We start from the raw sequence: 24,774 nt of genomic DNA, 5'->3' as shown, positions 1-24,774 counted from the left end.
TGTACCTACTGAACACTCTGAAACCAACAAAAAATGTTGTTGGGACTTTTGAGATTGCTTATAAACAGAGGATTTGTGTATTTATTGGTAGGAGAGGAAATTATAAATATGAAATAAGAAGAATTGATTGATAGGTACTGTTTTCATACATTGTCTCTTGAGATTTGTCAAGATTTATATTAAATCTATTTACCTGGAATGTATTCCTTTATTGTTAGGACTCTCTGCACCGGTTCCTCGAGGCAGGAAGGGCAAGAAACCCAAGAGGGATCCCCAGGCAGCTCACATCAGCTATGACATGACCGCCAAGGATCATAACCTGGATAACCTACTGACAGACCAAGGCTACAAGAATCACCTCAAGAGACACTGTAACAAGTGAGTATAGTCAGCCTGTCTTTAACTTTCAAGGAGGAGTAGAGCATGATTTGTTGTCACCTGGGACCCGTAACACATGATTGTGCGATTGATTTTCATTATTTGTTGTCCATTGTAGTAAATGCAATCAATCATGTAAATTTTACAATCAATTGCCAAGTGTTGTGTTACAGTGACCACAGTAGCATTGGGAATACATGTATCTGTAGTGTAGTTGCACCTGTCGTACTCGGCCATATACTATGCTGTCCCACCAGACATTTGTTGAAAAACATCTATAGTGATCTGAATGTTCAGACTACCGGGATTGTATTTTATATTGGTATATCAAGTCTGATTTTATGCTAGCCTTCTCTCAAGATCCAGTTGTTGAACCAAGTGCAAATGGGGTCTTTTCCTGTAAACTAGTACTTCTCTTCCTGGACGGACAGTTTGCAATGTCACTGAAATCGACAATGACTCCAAGATAAAATTAAGCGAAGTCTTTCAGCAGAAATCGTGCAATCAATTTTTTCACAATCCTCCTACTTCACCATACACAATATAATGAAGAATGCGGGAATGCCATTTTAAAAGATGCTTGGTAGGATTTCTGCTATGGGATGTGCCCCAGACATTTGTGAAGTGCCCAAATGACTTTTCCACACATCTTCTTATTAAAAGTTACTTTTTATGTATGCTCTTGAAATGATGACATTTTACATAACACATTCTTCTGAATTAATGATGGTGTTCTGCAATGCTGATCAGGAGCTACTTTAATTACTTCAAAATCTGTCATAAATTTTCACATATTGTGCGATCCTGCTATGATGTCTCGTGCAAAATGAAAGATTCAGATATCATGATACAAAGTTGAAAATGAGAAATAGTTGTATGTTCATTTAAATCAGTACAGCATTGAATCATTCAGTGGACCTTACCTGAAATTATATTGTTTATCTACAGGGTACTGCTACGTGTTCGACTACTTTACTACCTGAAACAAGAAGTCATTGGAGATTTTGCTGAGCAGATTGAAAACATGGTTCATGTGAAGTAAGTCAAACAGATATTGCATGCCATCCAAGAGTCACGCTACTTAAATTGATAAGTGGTGATGGTGGCGATGGTGTTGATGGTCCTGATGATAGCGTTGGTGATGGTTGTGGTGGTGCTGCTGCTGCTGCTAATGATGATGGATTTTATGATTGCAGTGTTCATAATGATGATCAGTGTTGTTAACACATTGAATGGTGGAAGTTTTATCACTGAAGCCTTGCCACTGGGGTTGAGGGAGATAAAAACTAGTCGTTTTTAAAGCTTATACATTAGCAATATCAATATTATATAATAATCTTTGTCAGTTTGGAAAGTAGTGCTGATTGGGCAGGTGTGATACTGATCTTGCTTTGAGTGTAGGTCAGGATTTTTAGTGATAGAAGGTATAGACTGGCACCGCTCATAGTGTTCACAACACTGATGATGATAGTAATGACAATGAAGCACTTCTCTAGAGAAGTGGGAATTGATGACCAAGTCTAATACACTAAAACCTAATTCCATTAACATAAGGAAGTTATGATCTGTTCATGGAAAATTATGATATTGAATAGGGAGGTATTAAGAATGTTCTTTTGATGTTTGCAGGATGCTACCACTGGAGGTGCCTGTACCGGAAGGTGACCCACCTGTAGGCTGGTGGGATAAAGAAGCTGATCATTCCTTGTTGATTGGTGTCTACAAACATGGTATGACTCCTCAATCTCTCTCTCACTTCTATCTGTCTGCTGTCTTGTGATCTATATTGGTCTCTTTATTTGCTCCCCCGAGTACTATAGAAATCGTTCCATTTTCATTAGCTTTTCCGTTTTTATCTATTCAAAGAGTACCTTCATTTTTAAAACCATTTTCGTCTTTCTCTATCTTGGAGGGGTAGGAAAGGCTTTCTTTTCTCACTCATTTCTTCACATTTTCCTTTGCACACCCTCTCCTCACTTCTCTCATTCTCTGATTTTTGCTCTTTCTTCATTTGCTTTTTCTGTCCTTTATGTAGCTCTTGAAATGATGACATTGTTTTGTATCACACTGATTTCATGATGGTGTTCTGCAATGCTGATCAAGTGCAAATCATACAACAAATTTGAAATAATTGATGAAAATCACTAGTCCTCACCGGTTAGAGGGCATATTATTAGAGCTCTAACAGGTTATAAACTTACAATATAGCAAAAGTCCACTTGTTTGGTTTACTAAATTGCTCTTCTTTATAACCACAAAGTCTCAGTAGTAACCTCGTTATTTATCTCTCTGTGTGTAGGTTATGAAAAGTACCCAGGAATCCGTCTTGACCCCTGCCTGTGTTTCAGGGAGAGATGTGGTGTGCCTGACCACAGAGAAATCATGGCTGCTCAGGCCAAGGAGAATGAAGACTTCAATGAAAGGTATTCCACCTACTACAATAAGTGATTTTGCATTCAGTATCAATAGTTCATGTTTGTGTGTGGGGGGGGGGTAACTGCAACATTTCTCAACTTGAATTAATTCAATGTTACAAAATAATAAAATTTAACAATTCATTGGAGATCATACAAAATCAATTTTGTTTTTAGATTTGTTAATATTAATATCCTTTTTAGAATTTCTGTGATATGATGATATGCCATGCTAATACTGAAAGTTTGTTGCCCTTTCCAGGGTTCATTGAACTTTGTGAGTTGAAAGCTCTTCATACAAAAGGAGACGTGTAGTCTCCGGTCCACTGATCACAGAACACAATTTAGCATTAGGAAACCTTGCACTCTCGGGGGAAATGTAATTACCTTCCTTTTCCATCTACAAACTTCCAAATCAGATCAGCCATTTCTTAGTATAGTTATAATCAGTAAGTCTTGACTGTTGATGAGAAATTCAATTTGATGACATCAGATTGGTGAAAAGCAATGTGTGTTACATTCATGTAACTCACCTACATAATTGGGATTCAGCTATTTCTTCTGTACTATCAAATTGAATCACAATCATCCCATTGCTGCTCCTTTTGACCAATTTTGAACCAGGGATTGGGAGATAATGACTATATCCAATTAGCAGAGCAGAAAAAAGAAGTGCCATTTACCTTACTTGGGTGTTTGTACAAGTCAATTCCACTCTAATTAAAAACACCTGTAAATGGATAATTATGCTGTAGGGGAATTTCCCATGAACAATGACTCAAGAATCATGTAAATACACTTGATGATTTCACAAATATGAGATTATGTTGTTTTTCCTCTCCAAGGTTAGAGGTTTAAAAAGAAAATGCTGTGTTTATGAAGGGCCACACCTGGGGCATAGTTGCATACAACCAACCATCAATTGCAAATCTACCATCAATGCTATCTACCATGGTAACCATACCAAACAGCCAATCCAAATCAATGTTATCATGGTAGTTACCATCGAGTGAAAAGTTACAGCTAAATTTTTTATACAATTGGGTGTAGTTATTTTTTAGAGTGTAAGCCTGTAGATCTAACTGGGATCATTTTTTAATCTGTGATGCATGTACAGTCAGCTGGATGTTGAAGGAGGAGATGGTTTAGATGTAGATGATGGAGAAGGAGATGATTTAGGGGATGGAGAAGGAGAAGGAGGTGACTCCCAGGGTAGTAAGGATGAGGGTATGGAGATTGCTCCATCAGCCATACCAAAGCATCTCAAGGAAGATCCTGATGTAAGTATCTCGTTCTCTACTCTTTGATTATCAATACTATCATTATCATCATCATCATCGTCATTATCATATCGTCATCTTCGCCATCTTCATGGTATTCATCATCACCACCTTCCGTTTCCACTTCATCTTTATCAGCTTCTACACCACCACCATCGCTCTCATCGTCAAATAATTTTTCTTTATCCCTTCAACGAAGGATGTTATTACCCATATACGGAATAGCTCTTGAAATGATGACATATTACATCTCAACCCACTGACTACATGATGGTGTTCTGCAATGCTGATCAAGAGCTTAGATAGATAAACTTTCTCTCCAATTCATTAAGACATGAAAAATAAAATCAAAAGAAATCATTTGATAAAGCATTCAAATTCAGAGTTTTGTTTATGGGGGGTGGTGGATGTTTCATTAACTGCAGAGAGTTTCGTTTGAATTCAAATCATGCTTAGTAGCATATTTTATTAATGACTTCTTCTATCATTGAAACCTTGGGCTTGATCTGACCAATGCAATTACAAATTACATGTCAAACTTTATCAAGTTTGTTCCAAGAAATAAATGTGCAATTAAGTACAATTGCAAATTAGCAGATGGTAATATCACTTTTGACTATAGAATAACAATTTTGTTTCGTGACCTAAAATCAACTTGCAAATGATTGCAAGGTTCTTGCAATATCCCCAAAGTCCATGATTGAACTATTTGTGACATAGTCCCCTCAGTCTTTGTTGATTCCTATATCAACATACATGTACATGTATCTCTTACTAACCATTCTTCTAATAATCCTATATACAGGATGACTCTATATCACCATCAAGTACCCGGCCTTCTTCACCAACTTCCACCGCCAAGACAGTACCAAAGCTAAAGATATCCTCTATCATCATACCAAGTAAGAACATGCTTATTGTTAGCCCATGGTATTCAGATTAACTAAGTGGCAATGAGGGTATTGGGGAAATCCTAACTGGAAACCTTATAGAATGTATTATTGTCGGCTTTCATGGAGAGTAGAGATGATTTGCTGATGCCAATGCAGTTACAGTTGTATAGCCAGTGACTCGCAGTCCCAGTGAAAAACATACTTCACCTCAGGTCCAGGCACTTATAGTTCATTTCAACAGTCTGATTCATACCTTCAATACTAACACCAAATATGAAGTTAGCTTTGGTGTTGTATTGTTTGTTTCTCTTATCTTTATGTTGGTTTCAAAGCTCTTTACACTAAGCCTGAAGTAAATCTTTGTGTTTCCGAACACCCAAAGTTAATTTCAGATCTCATCCCAACAGCCTGTTTCATGCATTTGACACCAATATTAAACTTGAAATCACATTTGGTGTTGTGTTATCCCCCCCCCCCTTAGCTGCTGTGCCTGGCAAGCTCCTGTTTCCTACAGCACCAGACCTTAACACCAGACTTCGTAGACTGGTCGCTGCCTACCAGAGAGAACACAAGAAAAGACAAATCAAAGAACAAAAGAGAGAAAAGGTAAGCTTCATTGTAGCTTCATTGTGAAATATTACCCATAATTGGTTGCATGAAATGGTCCAAAGATGTATATTCACATGCTGTCATATTTCATAATGGAAATATCTAATTGTTATTACTTTTCTGTGATCAGTATTGACATTTGAATTAATAATTGTACAGTTAGATTGGTTATTTGTTTTATTATTTGGTTTTTATTCATCTCATAAAAAACAGAAAGAACAGGTTAAGATGGTGAGACTGCAAGAACAGATGCGACAGAGAGAGCTGAGAAAGATTGAAAATGCTCAAAAGTAAGTTGAATACAGACTCTAGTGTGAGTATTAGTATATTTGTAGACATATGCCTCCATGTCAATAATAACACAATCTTGATTACACAAATGTATGTACATGCCAGTTGAAACGTTTTAATTTTCACCTCCACATTTATTATCTCAGTGTTACATGAAAATGCTTTTTATATTTCGTACGAAACGTTTTAATTTTCATTTCCCCATTTATCATTTCAGTGTTACATGAAAATGCTTGTAATATTTCATACAAAATATGCAACTAACGTAATATGCAATGTATGTATGGATATGTGCATTTGATTAATTTTCTTGAATTTGTAAGCACGTTTACAACTGAAATGAAATCGAATAACAAGGATCTACATTTCCAACATGAATCTCCTAGATGCATTAAAGGGGAATCCAGCCTTGGCCATAAAATGTTGTGTTGGGAAGGAGAAAAATAAATTAAAAAGAATGGTGAAAGTTTGAAAGAAATCGGACAAGCAATAAGAAAGTTATAGCTGCTTAAAAATTGAGATCATTAATACTATGTAGATTTCAAATTGGCAACTGAGTAAGTAAATTATGACAAGGGGCAAGGACAACTTTCCCATAGGCCATGTACTTTATTATCAGGGATTTGTGGTTTTCTCCTAAGTACCCATTCCCCTGGGGCAGTAATCTAAATATAATCCAGGTAGTATATTGTTTTATGTCCTCATGAAATAAAAATATAATTTGAAATCAAACTTTTGGGAAAAATGACATTTTAGCCATAATATGTATTGGAGTACATGAAAGAGTAGTCCTTGCCTTACATCACTATGACATCCCATATGCGGCCAATTTGAAGTCTCCATGGGTATAGTGATTACCAATATTTACAACTTTTAAAAATTCATAACTCTCTTGTTGTTTGTCCAATATTGTTCAAATTTTCACCTATCAACTTGTCTAATTTTTCATTTCCTTATAAAAACAAGTTTTTGTTTGGGTTGGATTCCCCTTTAAGTTACTTCTTTATTCTATGAGCACTTTACATATATTGTAACCCTGATCATGGGATTCTAGCTTTCCCATTAAAAATATATGCACTCTTGGCTTTGTGGCTGTGCACACTAATCATATTCTAACTTACTGACTTAATTTAGTGCAGTATAGGTGAGTAGTCCCGACATCACTAGATTTTATGATGAACTCTCTACATTCCATTTTCCATTTACAGATGGTCGAGACGAGAGGAGGCTGACTTCTATCGCATCTTGACGGCCTTTGGGGTTGACAAGGACCAGGAAACTGGAAAGTTCAACTGGGAGCGCTTCAAGAGACTAGCCAAGCTAGATAGGAAGTATGATGATAGGATGACAGAGTTCTATCAGCATTACTATGCCATGTGTCTCAAGGTGTGTAAGAAGGCTGAAGAAATTCCAGAAGGATATGGTGAGTTCTGATTTCTCCCCCCCCCCCCCCCCCGCTTTTTTGCCCACATTTTGTTGCCTTAGGCTCTGACAATTTTTTTTTCGGCGGTGGGGGCACTTTAGTTTGGATTTAATAGCAATGTAAATGACAAGTTGATCTCATTTTGTGTGAAGTACAGCTCATTTTACCTGTTTAGAAATCAATATAAACACAAAAATGAAATAATGAGTGCCTTGTCTCTCTACTTTTTTAAAGAAATTCATTGATTTTCTTGGCTGTCCTTTCATTCTTTTGAATATTCCTTTGGGTGCATGTGTGCCCTACCTGTTTATTTTTCCATTGATGATGATTGGCATGGTGAGGATAATGAATGCAAGGACAATGGGGATGATGGTGATCATCATCATCATTATGGTATTGTTAATGCTGGAGATGGTTGACAAAATGTTACCTTAGTTCCCCTTAAGCCAGTAAGCTCCTTGTTTCTGTTGTGTTTTTATTTGCTTATTTTTGTCAGAGCTCCCAAAGGTGCCAGTCATAATCCTGCATGGTGGTATTGAGCTAGGATGTAGATTTTTCTTCCTCTATGCTAAGATAAAATTTAGTTAGTCTATATTATTGCAAGCAGTTAGGGCCTCCTATTAAACAGATATATTCCACTAGATAAATGAAGGCATTGTAATACTGTATGTTTAAATCTCCATCTGTACAGGTGCCACACCGCTTCCTGATAACTTCACCATCGAGGACATCACGGAGGAGAGAGCCAGCAAGTGCCTCTCTCGCATAGACCTCCTCAATAAGATCCGCACCCAGATCCTGCCCCACCCTGATCTGGATGAGAGGCTCAAGAAGTGCCGTCCTAGCATGGAGCTTCCGGATTGGTGGCAGCTTGGTCGACATGACAAGGATCTCATAGTAGGCGTCTGCCGGTAAGTCAGAAAAATGTTGTGATACTAGAGTAACTTGTATGGATGGCAATACACAACATGCAGGTTAGAATAGCAATTCTTGCTGCCATGAACTTAGGTTAATTTCTATTCACCAAAGCCTCATTCTATGTTGGAATGCCATAGTTATTCAACAGTATATGATGATCGCATATTCCTTGATATTTATGTAATGCTGCCGTAAATGACTGCTTGAGACATTGTTTCAAGATAAAGGTGGTCATTCATAGTAATGTTAGTTTCACACTATTGGATGTCCCATGCTGCTGTTAAAGTTGATGTGTTTTCTTAGTTATTAACACCCGGTGCATTACTGATTCTCATTCTTTACAGGTATGGCATCAACAGGCAGGAATCCCAACATGCTATGATGAACGATGGAGACCTGTGCTTCAAAGAACTCAAAGAGAAGTTTCCAGAGGCAGCTGCAACCATGCCTGTCCCTGTCACCAACCCTTCCACCCCAGGCACTGCAGTGGGTCCCTTCCAGAGGAGACCTGGTCTCAAGAAACCTGGTCCAAAGAAGGGTGTACCCAGGAAGAAGAAACCCCCACCAGATAAACCTGATGAAGCAAGTGCTGCTGCCCAGGGCACCAGTCAGAACAACCCTTTGGAAAGTGAGCAAGGGAAAGAGGGTTTAGACAACGGGAACTCTGCACCTCAGGCAGCAGAGGGTCCATTGAAATTTTTAGAGGATGATGATGAAAGGACTACGGGGGGCCAGGTGGAAGGATTGGAAGCAACCAATGAGGACAGCTTGGATACCTCAAAGCTTATCAAGGACGAACTGGAATCACGACCTGACAGTGCAGACATGAGTCAGGATGCCAACAGTATCAATGATGACCTCGATGAGGGGCTTGGCTCTGGCGATGACGATGACGACGAGCACAAGATCAATGACTCCTCCAGAGCTCTTGACCCTCCTTATGATAACATTGACACTACAAGTAAAGTCTCAGGGATAGATGATGAAGGGTCAAACTTGTTTGGGGTGAAAATGGAAAGCCTTGATGATGACTATGAATCAAAAGAGCAATTGCTTAAAGAAGAGGTGAAGTATGAACACATGTCCGATGACAACAGCAACTTGGGTGAGCCGTTTGCAAAGGCGGATGAAAAGTATGAAAATATGTCTGATGACAATAGCAATGTGGGTGATCAGTTGATTAAGACAGAAACAAAATATGAAAACATGTCCGATGACAACAGCAATTTAGGTGATCCTGAGCAGCCAATGGATATGCAGCCGCCACCTCTATCTATGCTTCAGCAAGTCCTCATGAAAGGTGGTGATGGGAACCACTTTGGTCTGGTCAAACAGGAGAGTGGAGAAGGCAAAGGAAAGCCACAAGGCAAGAGTGCCAAACCGAGCAGTACTAAGAAGAAGGAAAGTGTACCTAAAGTTGTTGTTCCAACATTCAGATGGCCAAAGGTAAATAATATGAAAACAAACGATGTGTTGATATGTTAGAAAGTACAAGCTGTAATCATACTTTGGTATCTCAGCTCGTCTTTCTCAGAGCTACACTGGTGGTTAGCAAGAATCTTGTTGATATGGCTCTGAGATAATCTTTAGAAACCTTAAAGTTTGATAGTCTTGTCTTGATGAAATGACCATTAGTATGATATTAAGGCACATTACCTTGTGATCATTGTGACAGTGTCTGTGTTGAAATGTATGAGACGAATGCTAAAAAAACAAAAACCTATGATCGATTGATTCCTGAATTGCAAATAATCTTACTTTACAGTCAGTCTGTATGGCTTTTCTAATTTTCTCCTTTTACCCAACTCAAATGCACGTCCCGGAAAGGGTCTCAATTTTTTTCAATACAAAGACGTCTTGCTAATGATTATTGTTCTTTCTTCAGGATCGTGTGATTGTCCATAGACTTGAGCAGCTGAGTCACCTGGTGTTAAAGGATGAGTGGCCAGGACGTAGGAGTCATCATCATCCAGTCCTATTTGATCCACCTTACGATGACAATGATTCCCCTGGTCCTAGGGGAGGTCTGGAGCACAACTATGCTGGAGGGATGAGCTCTGGTCGCAAGAGAGCTGCACCAGCACTGGTTAGTATTATTGGATTCTTAACAATGTTGTTTATGGTTAGTGCCGTGCATTAACCTCTGGCAAGCAGACTATAATAGTTTACAATTGATATATGACTTTAAAAAATTAATTGTTTGTATCACTTCTATCTGTATGACATTATGCTTGTGGAAAATAAATTGAATGCATTTGAAATAGTGGTTAACGATGTTGGAAAAGAGGATGTTCCTTTATCACAGGAGTTGTATTTTTTTTCTTTACTTCATCTCGCTTGAATTCTACCTTTTGGGTCCGTTAAAAAAAGATAATTATGATGATAAATAAAATGATAAATTTTTATAGCACAGCCACTATATAAATATACTCTACTGAGCTTTTGTTACTCCTACTGCTTACACTGGTGCTGGTGAGATGATGATAGTCCTGATGATGGTGATGATGATGACATAGTTCTAGATCTTGATGATTTGCCTAATTATGAGGGTGATAATGATTAATGATCGTGATGATTATCATGTCAACGAGAGGGAGAATGTTGTTACCCTTTATCATGTGTTTTTGATGTTTTGTGTTATAGAATCCTGATGGTACTGTGAAGAAGAAGAAAAAGAAGAAGAAGCTCATGTTAGATGCACAAAGAGGTGAGTTTTGTTTTTATAATTTTTCTGTAACTATGAATTTATTCATGATTCCACACTATTCATTGTTTCCATGAATAGCAAACCTTATATCGAGACTATGTTAATCATTCTCTCATTTCCCAAATTGCTTTTCTCACCCATAACAGGATACTGTTCTTTATATTGTAAGGGATGAAGAATACCCATGTGATTTTAAAAATTCAGTTTTAATTTTATTTTCTTATGATAGCTTTTGATTAATCATTTCATGTGGTTTACCTAAGCTATCGGAGTTTACTCCTTGCTGTATCTTTGGAGAGTACTTTGCATATGCACATTTCAACTATATGTCATGCATTTATTATAGTATGCATTTGGTTTCCCATTTTCCAACCACTCTAATGGTTCTGCTGTACAAGCAAATCAGTGAAACACCCTCGATCTAATATCTAAATTGTTTACTGTCATTACTGACTACTGCATTATTGTATTATCCCATTTCTTTTACCCCAAGGATTTGTTTTGTATTTATAATTAGGTCAACAGAGACCAAGTATAAACAAAAATAACAGATCTAACATAATTGAACTATTTACAAGTAATCATAACATCATTAGAAAAAACAAAAATATATAAATAATAAAAAAATATATATATACCCCCAAGGATTTATAATGCTTCTGTTTTTGTTTTGCAAATAGCCGCCCAGTTTGCAGCTCTGATGCGACAGAACCAAGCCATGATGGCCGCCTTCACGAGCGGAGGTGCTCTTCCTGGATCCATGGAAGAAGACCCTTCAGCCATCGCAGATTTGGCCAACAACACCCCACCCCAGTCTACATCCATGCTCTCCCTCCCTCCCAGCGCCACCCCTTCCTCCGGCTATCACATCCATGATACAGTCTTCAAGGCAGTGCCAGACTTTGTGAGGGAAGGGCGTGGCCCAGCGGAGGGGCGTGTGGTGGGCGTGTTGGACATGAGTGGGAAGGGGATGGTGAAGAAGAAGAAAAAGAAAGTCAAGGTTCATACAGTGAAGGTGGATGGCAAGCTGGTTAAGATCAAGAAACCTGTGGTGAGAAGATTTCTTTTTCAGTTTTATGAATTTATCTATGTTGTTTGAACCACAGATATTCCATTACCACTAGCAACAATGGAAGTTTAGTCTTATATAGTAGGTTTTGTATGTTGCTAACACATTTGTGTGCTGTTCTGTCTTGTGTTGGATTTTCCTGCTCCAGTCATTTAGTAGTGGACGACTTTTCTTTCATATCATGTTTGTTGAGATTTGGCAAGATGGCCAAGATCATCTTTCTCATGGTCAGAAGATTGTGGTTTCATTCCTTGGTCGAGTAGTACCAGACTTGTGATATATTTTTCATTCTACTGACGGCTGAGCATAACAAATTAGAGAAGAGAGTTATTAACATTCTAAACTATGCAGGGCTCTCCCTTTTGTAACTTCCATAATAGCAAGGATAATACACGCATTCATAAGATCTTTGATAGAGAGGGGAGGGTTGGTTCATACGCAATAACAAAAGGTGAAAAAATGGGCTTGTCATCCTTCTCATTTGGAAAATAGTCCTAGTCCATAGTATTAAAAAAAATAATGCACACTTCAAATATGCTTCTTATTTTGAATTTGATTTAATTATGAAATTTTCATTGCTGTTGATTTCACTTTTCCATTGAAATCAATGTGACCCCAATGTGGATTTCATCTATAAAGCTATTTTATCCTTTGGTTGCTCATTCATGCTCAAGCACATGCCATTTTGGCAGTTGTGTCAGAAATTGGAGGTAAAAAACAAGGATTTGAAAGTTCTGATGAGAATATTGCTCTTTCCTGGACTTTATTTCAGAGTTTAGGAATTTATGCTACTTTTTAGTAGAGAAAAGGACATACCCTCACATATTAAGCCCACATCTTGCTTTATGCATCAATTCAAAGTCAATATTGAAAGAAAATTAGCCATCTTCCCCCCCCCCCACACACACAAAAGCTTACACTGAGTAGCACTATCTTTTGAATAGCTTAGCTAATCCTTTGTTCCATCCTCTTAGTTTGATATCAGATTAAACCAGGACTGTATTATGTTCTGTGCTGTTGTTTGCTGTATCCTATTGGATGTAGTTGAATAGGGAAGTCACACTTTAAGGAAAATTGAATGGACGCTACTCATGTACAAAAGAATAGTTCCCAGTCTATTTTTAAGTGACCTTACTTAGCTTGCTACGTCTGTGGTGTCTTCATTGTATTATAGTTTATTTTCAGAAAGCAGGGTGGTCTTTACAAATCATTTCAGTAATCTTAGTAAAAAGCAAACTCTTTGTAGGTCATTTAAGTCCTAGACAAAATTTCAGAATGATTGAATGATCAGAATTCATCTTAATTCGAAACTAATCCAAAAAATCACATCATTATCTTTTTTGCAATGCTTTCATTAAACAATTACATTCACAATTTGGAGTACAGGGATGCAAATAATTGACTCTGAAATCAGGAGCTCACTGTTTCATATTTGTTGATTTGGATGAAAATACAAATATAATAGTTGACTACCCTAAGGAGATAAATATGTTTTGGTTTTATTTTCTGCATGAATATAAAAATCATACATTTTTATGATAAAATAGCATTACAAATGATAATGTTATATATTATAAATGTTTAAAAAGAATTAGATGGATCACTTGATTCAGATCCGTCAGACCATCAGATCAGACTATCCTACTGTATGCCCTTTTTCTTATATTCACAGTTGATTGACCCAAGTAACATAAAGAAGTCACTAAGAACTGATATGACTTGATAAATATATTGAAATCCATGTTAATGAGATTGTGAAAGAAGTGGAATTTACATTTCTTGTTTATCTCTTCTCTTCAGGATCCTAACATTCCTCTCAAAGTGGTGAAGAAAAAGAAGAAGAAACACAAACACAAAGTTGGTGCTGGAAGTGGCCAGTCGACTGAGCAAACCACATCTACTGCTGCTTCAGAAGTAAGTAATGCACTGGAAGTGTTCTGAAGAAAGCAAAGTACAGTAGACTCTGATTCAACAACTTATAATGTCAATTAGTGCTCCAACAGTGCTGAAAATTGTTGTAAACAAAAAACTAGCCATCTTTTTCACCTGTGTTAGGAGTCATCAAAGCTACCTTCACAACGAAAATTATCTTGCTGAGAAAATTTCAAGTTGTATCTTGGCTGGTTCTTGTGATTAGGTTAATTCTAGAGGGCAATAGTTAGTAAAAAAAAAAACTAAAAAAAAACAAGAAGTTATTCAAATTTTACTGTGTATTTTTGTATGTATCATGTTTGTCAGTTGATTATAGTTGCAGCAAGAGCTGAATTTGAAATGATTTAATTGATCTATTTAAAAGTGAAAATGATACTTAAGTATAGATAGATTCAGATCCATATTTGCTATGGCGACAATAATTTCTATTGAAAATAGGCATGTTAACCTTGACGTTCCCTACCCTAATCCTCACATAATCCTTGACTGAAAAAGTATCACTTCAGAGAAATCAAAATGGAAACAGCTGTCGCAGGAGAAAATGTCAGGTGGCTATTTGTATGTGCCATATAGAAGAACATTCCTGATATCATTCTCTTAATGTGACTTGGGTTATGAGGCTAGATTAAAAAGAATTTGGCACATTATTCATGAGAAAGCTAATATACCAAAGAACTAATCAAAGTTTATTTTGTACTTAGACCTTTCCCATTTGGTCGCAAAATAATTTTTTGGGGGCACTTCGTAATGCTGGGTTGAATATCCAATTTCATAAGAACTTGTTAAAACAAATTAAAATTTTTTCTATCAGCCAATCAAATCGAATTATTGCAAATTTGTATAATAACAACTTTTATGAAACAGGCTCCTGACCTTGGTGAATGAGTTGCAACAAGCACCACATATAACTGTGAAGTAAGTTTTGTTAGGCTTGACATAAAAACTGCTATGAGTATACCCCAAGCTGAATCTATCGTATATTGCCTTTAGTCTCAGGAATCTCAGGACGATGGAGCTTCTGGTGCAGCCACAACGTCCGCCACACCCAGCTCAACCACACCGGTCAAGAAGAGAAAGCGTTTGAAGAATCCTGTCCGACTGGATGAAGGTGCCATCACAGGTGAGGAGAAGGTTGGGATGATCTCAAGGGAGTCTGGTAAGAGACTGGCAGGGAAGCATTGCCCCTCCTTGGTCAACCTCTCGGACTGGCTGGTCAAGCATCCATCTTACAACGTGGCCATGGAATGGGGCAACATTGTCAAGACTAAGGTGAGCTCAGTAATGAACCTTCAAACTTCTCCTGAGGATTATGGAAACTTTGTTGTTTTGATAACTGCTGTAGAAAACTTGATTTTCCATCGGGTGCATCTGGCTCTATGACAATTACCATAATGGCAAAGTTATGATAATCAAAATTCTTTATGAAACGGGCCCCTGTTATGTGAAATTGTTTATCAAGCACATTAACGGTTATTGTAATTTTGTTTGATAACATGTTTTATCTTAACAGGATTAAGTATTTTGGGATAATGGTCCAGTCCTGAATTTGAGGATAGTTATAGAGCAATATTAACCACCGATAAATATTTCAGTTTGTGTGTAAAGAGTAGATAATCCGTCTATGCTAATCATAAAGTTTTTTTCCTCATATTTGTTACTAGGGTTACCTACGAGATGAGTTGAAGAACAGAGTAGCCACAGGCAAGTCTCGTCACATTTTGATCAAGCCAAACATCGCTCCAGCCCCCACCAAGCTGACGATAGGAGGCCTCTCTGGGTCAAATGTCACTGGTCAGATTGGTCAACGTCCTATGGGTGGTATTGGTTTTCCTGCTTCTTTTACTGGGGTTGGGATGGGGAAGATCACGTCTCCCACTGGGATATCTGTCTCTGCTTCCGGGCTTGGTGTGCCTTCAAGCAATGTCTCTCATTCCCCGTCACCAAAAAAGAAAAAGAAGAAGACGAATTCGAGTCCGATGGACGTTAAGAAAAATATCTTGCCTAGGACTATAACAGTGGATGCCACTGCTGCAGGTCAGCTGGCAGGTATATCGCCATTTCTTCTACCAAACACCGGCAATGTGTTTTTCTCACCGTTTCTTGCTCAGCAGGGTGTGCTACAAGCTGCAGGTAACACCGTGACCATAACGACTCCCAGCTCTGCCTCTGCTACAAGCCAAGGAGGAATTGCCACTCCCAAGATTCAGGTGGTTAGTAACGCGACTGACAATGCAGCTCGCAAGAGAACTCACTCAGAAATAGAGAGTCCCAAAGGCAATGCCCAGAATAACATTGAGAGCGATGACAGTGATTCTAGTGATGATGATGGACAGCTTACAATCAAAGATGATGATGAATTATGACCTATGTTTAACCCATTAGTAATTCCAGCGTTTGAATTTTCAATGGAGATTATGCTGATGAAATAATACGTGTAAATCTGGAACATATGTGTGGTATTTATTTTTGTAAGTTCGTATAGAATTTGATTTTTTTTTTCAGGGTTTAGTATCTTAAATAGATTCAAGCATCAAATCAACCCTTTTGAAGTGAAAGTGAAATAAATCTTTTTGTTATTTTTATTTTTATCATTGTTGATTGACCAAACACTGGAACTTGTGCCAAGAAGCTTTATAAATATGACCACCCCTCCCCCTCTCGAACCGGATGGGCTAGAATGGTTGGGACACTTATCCTAAACTTATCTAGAAATGGTTTTCATTGTGTGATTTAAAGTACAGTGTTTGTGTTGCTGTAGAGAAATAAGAGTACCGAAGTGTGATGTCATCAATTTTCACTTTTTGCATATCAGCGTTTTTTATACCATTTTTTGGTAGATGAAAAGCCCCCACAACAAAAATTTGGTTGGAATCAGTTCATGGGGGCCCCAAGATATGACCTCATGAATACATAATTAGCCCCCATTGAAGCCAATCTATCATTGGCCTGGTTCCTAACATTTTGAACCAGGCCAATAATACACTGACTTCAATGGGGCTAATTATGTATTCATGAGGTCATATCTAAGGCCCCCATAGACCACTTCAAACCAAATTTTGGTAGTGAGTTTTTTTATCATGCTCTACCAAAATATGGTATCAAAAATGCTGAAATACTTTTTAAAAAAGAAGAGTTTTTTGTGACACCATCACTTCGGTACCCTATTGGGATCAGGATCAGGTGGCTGTCTAAACTCTAACATTAGCTTTATTTTCCCATGACATTTTCAATCCGTTTTTATAAGCACATTGCACAACACAGTGATAAGAGAATCAGTGATGTCACGCACTCGTTATTCGTTTGTATTTTAGGAACTGCTATTTGTTTTCTGCATTAAGACATATTTCCCTAGCAATGGCAAAAAGAAGCTGCTGAAAACTGCTTATCTAGTAAAAGAGAGCCAATGGAGTAAATTAGAAAGTCAAAAGGGGCCTAAGCTTTCGATCCTATATATTTCCCTAATCTAATAAATTATGTGCTCTCAAGATGGTCAATAAGTAATAAAAAGTAAAACAGAAGTTCCTATACTTGATCACCTCACCTACTCCCCCTTCCCCAATAAAAAGTATGGAAGCCTTCATTTCCTAATTGTCTTTTATGCAGTGGTGTATCTGGAGGATAGGCAAGAGTGACACATGTCCCTGGTGCCACTTGCAAGGGTTTCTAAAAAGGCCAAATATATAAATATTTTAAGCTCTAAAAGAAACCCAATAAATTAAACCTTGGAGGGATTTTTCATGAAAATTGATAATGTTATTGGTGTAAGGTTTGGGAAGGGTCATGGCTCAGTGCCCCCCTTCCTGTGCTCCTGGCTCTGTTTTCCCTGAGTAACATCACTGTCTTTATCACCCACTTGATGTAACATTGGTGCATGTCTTGTTTTGAAATACATCAAGATATACATGTACATGATCTTTAATTGGTCCTGGTTGTATTAAGTTACTCAAAATTTTGGTTTACTCTTTGATTCTAAAGAAATAGTTACCTTGTGCAAGAGAACCTAACTATTAACATGAAAAAGTAAAATTAACTGATGGTTTGTGTAAGTTAAGTTGCAAAGAAAAGGGAAAAAATGCAGTTTCCCATAATTATTGATCTTTTCATTTTGTAATGATATTGAAATTTGAAAAAAAATCTTGTGGATGAGGTACTATAGTTTTAAGTGTATGAAATTCATATTAGACCAGAACAATGCATAAAATGAAGAAATACATGCTGATGGTCTATTTTAATTGCTAAATATTTTACATGAATGTTGATCTTGATATAATATTAATTTTGAAGGCAACTGAAGATAAAAAGTAATTTGACTTTTGTTTTCCAAATCCACATTAAAAATGAATTGTCATTAAGATATTGTTTAAGAAAAATTGTACTCATAATGCATTTTCAGACTGATTACTGGTAATAATAAAAGTATTTTTTGTACTAAATTATTTTCTTATATCAAAGTCACAGAAAAGGAGACAACATATATTATTTAATGCTTAAGTCAAATCTGTACCAGAAAAGATTCACAATACAAATACCTTGTAATATTGTTTGTTAACCATATTACAGAGTTGTAGCCTTTCAGAATATTGTTAAAGTAAAAATATCCTTTTAACCAGAAATTCGGGATTTCCTTTTTGTTAAATTTAGCATTATTAGACTTAAACACTTTTAGTAAAAAGTCTGTTTGCTGTCAATGATATTTTTTGGTATGATTTCTATTGAAAAGCTCTTTCCCCCATGTGTTTCATCAATGATTTGTCCATCTTGATTATTCAATGATTGAAAACATATATTTCATGATTTATGAAATGAAGTATTTCCACCTCTTATCAAGTAACTCGATATATTCTGTCAATTCAAGGTTAACAGAGACATGTTTGATATTTATACCTTGTGAAAGCCTCCTTGGTTTATGACCTGGGCTCTGTAACATAAAACTTTGCGATTGATAATGAGGGTGATTTTTACAATTGATTGTACTCGATATTCAATCAAATGATCATAGAAATTTAGACCAACGATCAATCACCCGTCTTTATGTTACCTAGCCCAGAAATAAAATCTTTACCATTTCAGCTCTTGAATCAAGACTGCTCATGAATTGAAATAAATGCAAAATATATATATACCTTTACATTCTGTTTACATTCTGCTGCTTTACTATGTTTCATTGAGGTTGGTCGTTTCTTGTCAGAATTTGTCGTAAAGTATGTCCCGAATTCTTGAGGTAGTTTCAAATTGCGGAATTCTTGCATAATTGCATGAATTTAGCGCACTTTTCCCAAAACGCGTATTTATAATTGGGCTTTTCCTATTGTATGCAATGTCACAAAATCTGCATTATAGTCAATAGTTTTCTACCATGGTACAATTGAAACTACCTTAGTGAATTCGGGACTACAAAATGAATTTGTAATTGACTAGATTTGTAAAAAAATATATACTCATATGTTTATGATATGAAGAATTTCAGGAAATGATTTTAAGAGGGGGGGGGGGGTGGGTATCAAAAAAAATTAAGGGGGGGTTGAACCCCTGTAACTGCCTACTGCATACGCCAATGACCTAATCTGAGGTTACAAACATGATCAAAGACACATTATTGATAGCTCAACATCTTGTTAGGTTTGTCTCAGGATCAGCTTTGGATTTAACGTAGGCTCTTGCGCCCCCCCCCCCTTCCCAAAAACAAAAAAAAAGGAAACAAAATATCAAAATCCTTGAATTTGAAAATGCAATACACTCATGGACATCCAAGGTATTTAGCCCGTTTGTTTCGATACACCCTTCAAACTTTTTTCACAATCTTGCTCCCTCACCCGGGAGAAATTTCTGCTTACACGTTTATGCCCACCTTCCAAAATCACTTTCTCCTTCCATTATTGTTTACATTAATTTCACAAAGTATATGAGGATAAAGCCCTTGTATCCTGTTTATCATTTCAACATATATAATTATTATCAACTTGATAAACAGTGACAGGGTAAATATGTAATTACATTAAAATGTCATTAAAAAATTGAGAGTTTCACCCTCCCCCTCAAAAAGAAAAAAAAATATCTGAAAGGCCCGATATAAATATGTCACACACTTGTGTATTTTAGCAGTGATAAGACTATTTCCATTTGAAATATGAAAAAGTGAAAGCAATGTCAGGTTTGAATATGGGGGATTACATTTTAGGATGAGTTTGTCCTAAATGGGATGTTTCCTTATGGGATTTTTTTCAGTCTTAAAGATTTCAGGGACTCGAAGATCCAACCAGCTGACACGCATCTAGGGGAGAGGTCATGTGATCTTAAAAAAACACAGGAAAATGCTTCCCTTGTTGAGTAGTTTGAGCTTTTGTTAAAGGACAAGTCCACCCCAACAAAAAGTTGATTTGAATAAAAATAGAAAAATCCAACAAGCATAACACTGACAATTTCATCAAATCGGATGTAAAATAAGAAAGTTATGACATTCTAAAGTTTCGCTTAATTTCACAAAACAGTTATGTACATCCAAGTGAGTATGCAAATGAGGGAACTGATGACATCACTCACTCTCACTATATTTCTTTTGTATTTTAGAATATGAAATATTCTTGTCTTCCCCTCATTGTCCTGTGAAACAAAGTTTTATTTCTCCCTGAACATGTTGAATTACCATTGTTTAACATTTTATGTTTCAATGAAATTGGTCTTTATTGTCAAATCTGTAAAAATTAAAACTAGTGCAATTTAAACAATAAAAAACAAAATAAATTAATAGTGGGTGAGGGACATCATTGATTCTTTCGTTTGCAGGTGGCTAAATTGTGCATATAACTAACTATTTTGTGAAAAATAAGCGAAATTTTTAAATGTCATAACTTTCTTATTACACATCCGACTTTGATGAAATTTTCAGCATTGTGCTTGTCTGATTTTTTTCTCTATTGATTCAAATCAACATTTTTTTTAGATGGACTTGACCTTTAAATATTTGTGATTTTTTTTTAATAACAAAAGAACTTTAGGAGGGATCTTCGCGAAGCGGGACTCGCGTACGGCTTCTGAGTAAAACTGAGAAGGGAAAAGTCCGGTAAAATGAGCTTGTGATTACAATGAACCACACCCTGTTACTGCATGCACTAGCAGGGCATCTATTTAAATCACATTGGGGTAGTGATTATTTGGTTTTGTTCATGCATCAAGAAAAAAATTACAAAAAAGGGGGAAGCTCATCGATTTATGATTATTTCACGAGTTAAAGTATTTGTACATGCCTTTGATACGACCAAGTAACTGGGCGTCAGGGCCGTAGCTAGAGGGGGGGGGGGGTATGGGGGGGTGTGACACCCCCCAACATTCATGGCAGTCGGCAAAATCATGTACCAGTTGGCAAAATGGAGGATAGGGGAGAAAAAGAAAGAGGGAAAGAAAGGAAGAGAAAAAAGAAAGAAGGAGAGAGGGGGAGAGAAATAAAAAGAAAGAAAGAGAGAGAGAGGAGAGAGAGAGAGGGGGGGTGAGAGAGAGAAAGAAAGAAAGAAAGAAAGAAATAAAGAAAGAAAGAAAGAAAGAAAAAAAAAGGAAAGAAAAATAGGGGTACTAACTTCGAAGAAGGTTACGACTTTGACAACCAGTTGGCAAATCCAAGTCCATGTAGCCAGGCTTAGAGCCCTACTAGTCAGCAAAATACAAAGGACAAAACAGATGGAGCTATAATAACACACAAAGTAAGCCCCCCGGTCCTTCCCCAATATAAACAAGCTTGTGAGTTTGCAAATTATACCACAATTATTGACGATTTAACAAACACATTAGTTTTGTAAAATTAGAGGCAAGACTAGGTACATAAATATGGAGTGGGGTGAATTTTCAAGGTATAAGTTAAATAATCAAAGCCAAAGAATAGTTGGCAAATAATAAAGTGGGCCTATTAAAGTGGCAGAACACTATACGCTCTACCAGTCAGCAAAGTGATGTACAAGTACTGCCCCGTTTCTCTGAAAAGAACAGAACACAAGACTTAAAAACTGGTAACTCTGCAGTTGGCAAATTCATGAAGACAAGTCTACAACTTGTAAACTTGTCTACAAGTTTGCAGTTAGCAAAAAACACAAAAATGTTCTAAGTTATTTTTACTAAATTCTGTCGCCGAAGAATTTTGTTTAATTTATGGTGTCAGAATGTGCTTGGGGTGGGGATGGGTGGGAGTGGGGGCAGGTTTGGGTTGCATCATTCCTGGTGCTCGCATTGTATGACTAATGAGATATATAGTCCTGTTGTATTTTAAGTCCATAAAGATTATGCATCAAATTATCTCCTCGCACTTCAAGTTATTATTGTTTTATGTACTTATGCCTTTTTCATGACTATATACTTAGTGATTGCCCCCTTTTAAGGCCATAATAAAACATTTCCAGTCTGTGCTTACCTTCGCATTGGTGTGGACCGATATAGATACCGGGCTGGTAGTGGTGTTAAATCAACACTGGCGTTTTTGCAGTAGACGAATTCCTAAAGACAGTCCTTAAAATGTCCCTTTTTCTGATCTAATTATAACAAATTTTCAGCTCGCGCTTCGCGCTCGCATCACTTAATTAGTGAAATAGTAAATTCCTACAAACAAGCCATAGAATGCCCCTCTTCAGGTCCGAATTTCAAAAATTGTCAGTTCGCGCTTCTCGCCCGCAATATTTCATTAGTGAAATACGTATCATGTTCATGATTACAATGACCACAAAAAGTGCTTCATGTACCAGTGTAATTCTAACAAAATCAGCAAGCGCTTGGCGCTCGCATTAGATGACTATGATGAGATACGTACGCACTTCATAAATTGCAAAAGATCACTCCCGCATATCGAAAACTTGCATACAGTGTAGCGGACATGTAAAAACATAGCAGACGACGTTTGCAGACCTCGCGATCATCGTATGACTAGCGGTGCAGAATGTTCCATTGTGGCTTTATGGGGGAGATAGCATTACAGAGGGATAAAATGTATACACAAATAATGTTTCAGCGTTGATTCACAATATTTTGTGTCGATTTCATAAATTATTGTTGTTTGAACATTTAAAACATAATTATAAAGTGAAAGGAATAAGCACAACTTAATTTTCAGACTTACCTATGCAGTGGTAAGCTAGGATGCACCCCTCGTATACATAATTGACCCGTCACAGTTTTCAGAGACATATCCAACTTTGATTTTTGTTGGCAAAAATAACGGTATCTGATATATTTATATCTATAGTTCGGACTGACAATGTATATATATTTATACATACCTAATAAAATGTTCAGCACTGCAATGGAAAGAGCTAGAAAACCGCTGTGACTCGAACAACACACCGACGTACACAAAAACTCTGTCCAGCCCTATATGTTGAATGCACGTCGAGTGTAGGATTGCTCTTCGGACATCACTATCACAAAGAAAATCTCCTCTGATTTGATGATAAAAGTGCACTATTTCCTTATTAACCAATCTCCGTGGTTCTTTAATGAGTATTTGCCTTACAATGTGCCCTTTATTATCATCTGGGCGGAAATTCTTGATACCATCACCCACCGATGTGACGACGGATATAATCCACCCGGGTACTATAAAAATGTCCCCCAAACCCATTATCCCAATACATATTCCTGACTATGGATGGTTTTGAGTGATTTTAATGTAATAAAGTGCCACATTTCCCACCAATTGAATTTAAAAAAAATTATGGTCATCTAATAGAAGAAGTTGTTAACATTCATATCAGGGGGGCGGAAATTCTATATGAATCAACACTTGTCCTTGATACACATTTGTTTGTGAAAAAAGGGTATGATGCAAGGGAATTCTGCGTGTTATAAGGGTGCGCGCGTGCAGCGAGGACCTTCTGTCCGCTAGTTTTCCATATAGTCCTTAAAATGTCCCTTTTTAGGTTTAAGTTATACCAAAAATTTCAGCTCGCGCTTCGCGCTAGCATTGTTTGTTTTGTGAGACAGGTACATATCGTGATTACAAAACTTTACTTATAATGTCCCTTTTTAGGACTGAATATCAAACATTTTCAGCTCGCGCTTCGCACTCGCATTATTTGATCACTAAGATACGTATCCGTTTTATGGCACAGTCCTTAAAATGTCTCTATTAGGTCAGTATACCTGGCAATTGAGCGCGCTTCGCGCGCCCACTTAATGAATCAAATTTTTTGCTGGTGCCGCCCCCAATGCCGTGACCCACGGTACGCCACTGTTAGCAGTAGCACTCTTGAAATTTTAGTTGAGACATCTTGCACAGAAGGTCAATTAAAAATTAACAAATCTTTGATTTTGATATTATTAATGCATATAGGGCATTATACTGCAAGTTAGCAACTACGGCACACTAGCCTTTCTATTTTGATCCAAAATGTTTATTTTTGCAGTGCAAATATCTTTGTATATCTTTGTATAATTTACCTTAAAGTATTCACCAAATGCCACTAATTCAATTCTAAAAATTCAAAATCTTTTAGCATGTGATTATTGTGGGGGGGGGGGGCACATCCCCCATCAGACTCCCCCTGTGCTCACGTTGGCGCTGTCACGCCAAATTTAGTTGGCAAATTTAGCTGGTACACCCCCCCCCCCCCAACAAAATGCTTCTGGCTACGGCCCTGCTGGGCGTTGTGGCGTGCGCTTGTAATCCAAGCTATGTGGGGAAGTTATAAATTGATGCAGAGGTTCGAGGTTCGAGGTTCGAGCCCTGGTCACGTCTTTCGGATGGTGACGTTAAAGGTCGGTCCCAGACGTAAATAATCATATCTGATTGATACACGTCTGACAAAACTCAAATACACATGCACACGATGACTGGGGTCAGATCAGTGTCATACTGTGGGTCATGGCATGGGGCGGGCACGATCG

At 37.3% G+C, this 24,774-nt stretch overlaps 1 protein-coding gene across 6 annotated transcripts in view; it reads left to right on the top strand.

Moving 5' to 3' along the window:
* LOC129268726 (chromodomain-helicase-DNA-binding protein 8-like) overlaps positions 1-19,042 on the top strand; it is a 53,664-nt gene extending 34,622 nt beyond the window's left edge. For all 6 annotated transcript variants that reach the window (XM_064095413.1, XM_064095410.1, XM_064095416.1 and 3 more), the window contains exons 26-42: positions 219-378; positions 1,327-1,416; positions 2,008-2,108; positions 2,678-2,801; positions 3,910-4,072; positions 4,878-4,974; positions 5,447-5,571; positions 5,788-5,864; positions 7,074-7,288; positions 7,980-8,199; positions 8,551-9,652; positions 10,092-10,292; positions 10,850-10,913; positions 11,594-11,964; positions 13,783-13,896; positions 14,905-15,183; positions 15,576-19,042. In XM_064095413.1, coding sequence (XP_063951483.1) covers positions 219-378; positions 1,327-1,416; positions 2,008-2,108; positions 2,678-2,801; positions 3,910-4,072; positions 4,878-4,974; positions 5,447-5,571; positions 5,788-5,864; positions 7,074-7,288; positions 7,980-8,199; positions 8,551-9,652; positions 10,092-10,292; positions 10,850-10,913; positions 11,594-11,964; positions 13,783-13,896; positions 14,905-15,183; positions 15,576-16,277 — 4,205 coding nt within the window. In that variant the 3' untranslated portion in view covers positions 16,278-19,042. The remainder of the gene's footprint in view (positions 1-218; positions 379-1,326; positions 1,417-2,007; positions 2,109-2,677; positions 2,802-3,909; positions 4,073-4,877; positions 4,975-5,446; positions 5,572-5,787; positions 5,865-7,073; positions 7,289-7,979; positions 8,200-8,550; positions 9,653-10,091; positions 10,293-10,849; positions 10,914-11,593; positions 11,965-13,782; positions 13,897-14,904; positions 15,184-15,575) is intronic.
* The last annotated feature ends 5,732 nt before the right edge of the window (positions 19,043-24,774 follow it).

Source organism: Lytechinus pictus, chromosome 2 (assembly GCF_037042905.1).
Source record: "Lytechinus pictus isolate F3 Inbred chromosome 2, Lp3.0, whole genome shotgun sequence".
Taxonomy (NCBI): domain Eukaryota; kingdom Metazoa; phylum Echinodermata; class Echinoidea; order Temnopleuroida; family Toxopneustidae; genus Lytechinus; species Lytechinus pictus.
This window is presented reverse-complemented; position numbering and strand designations above follow the sequence as displayed.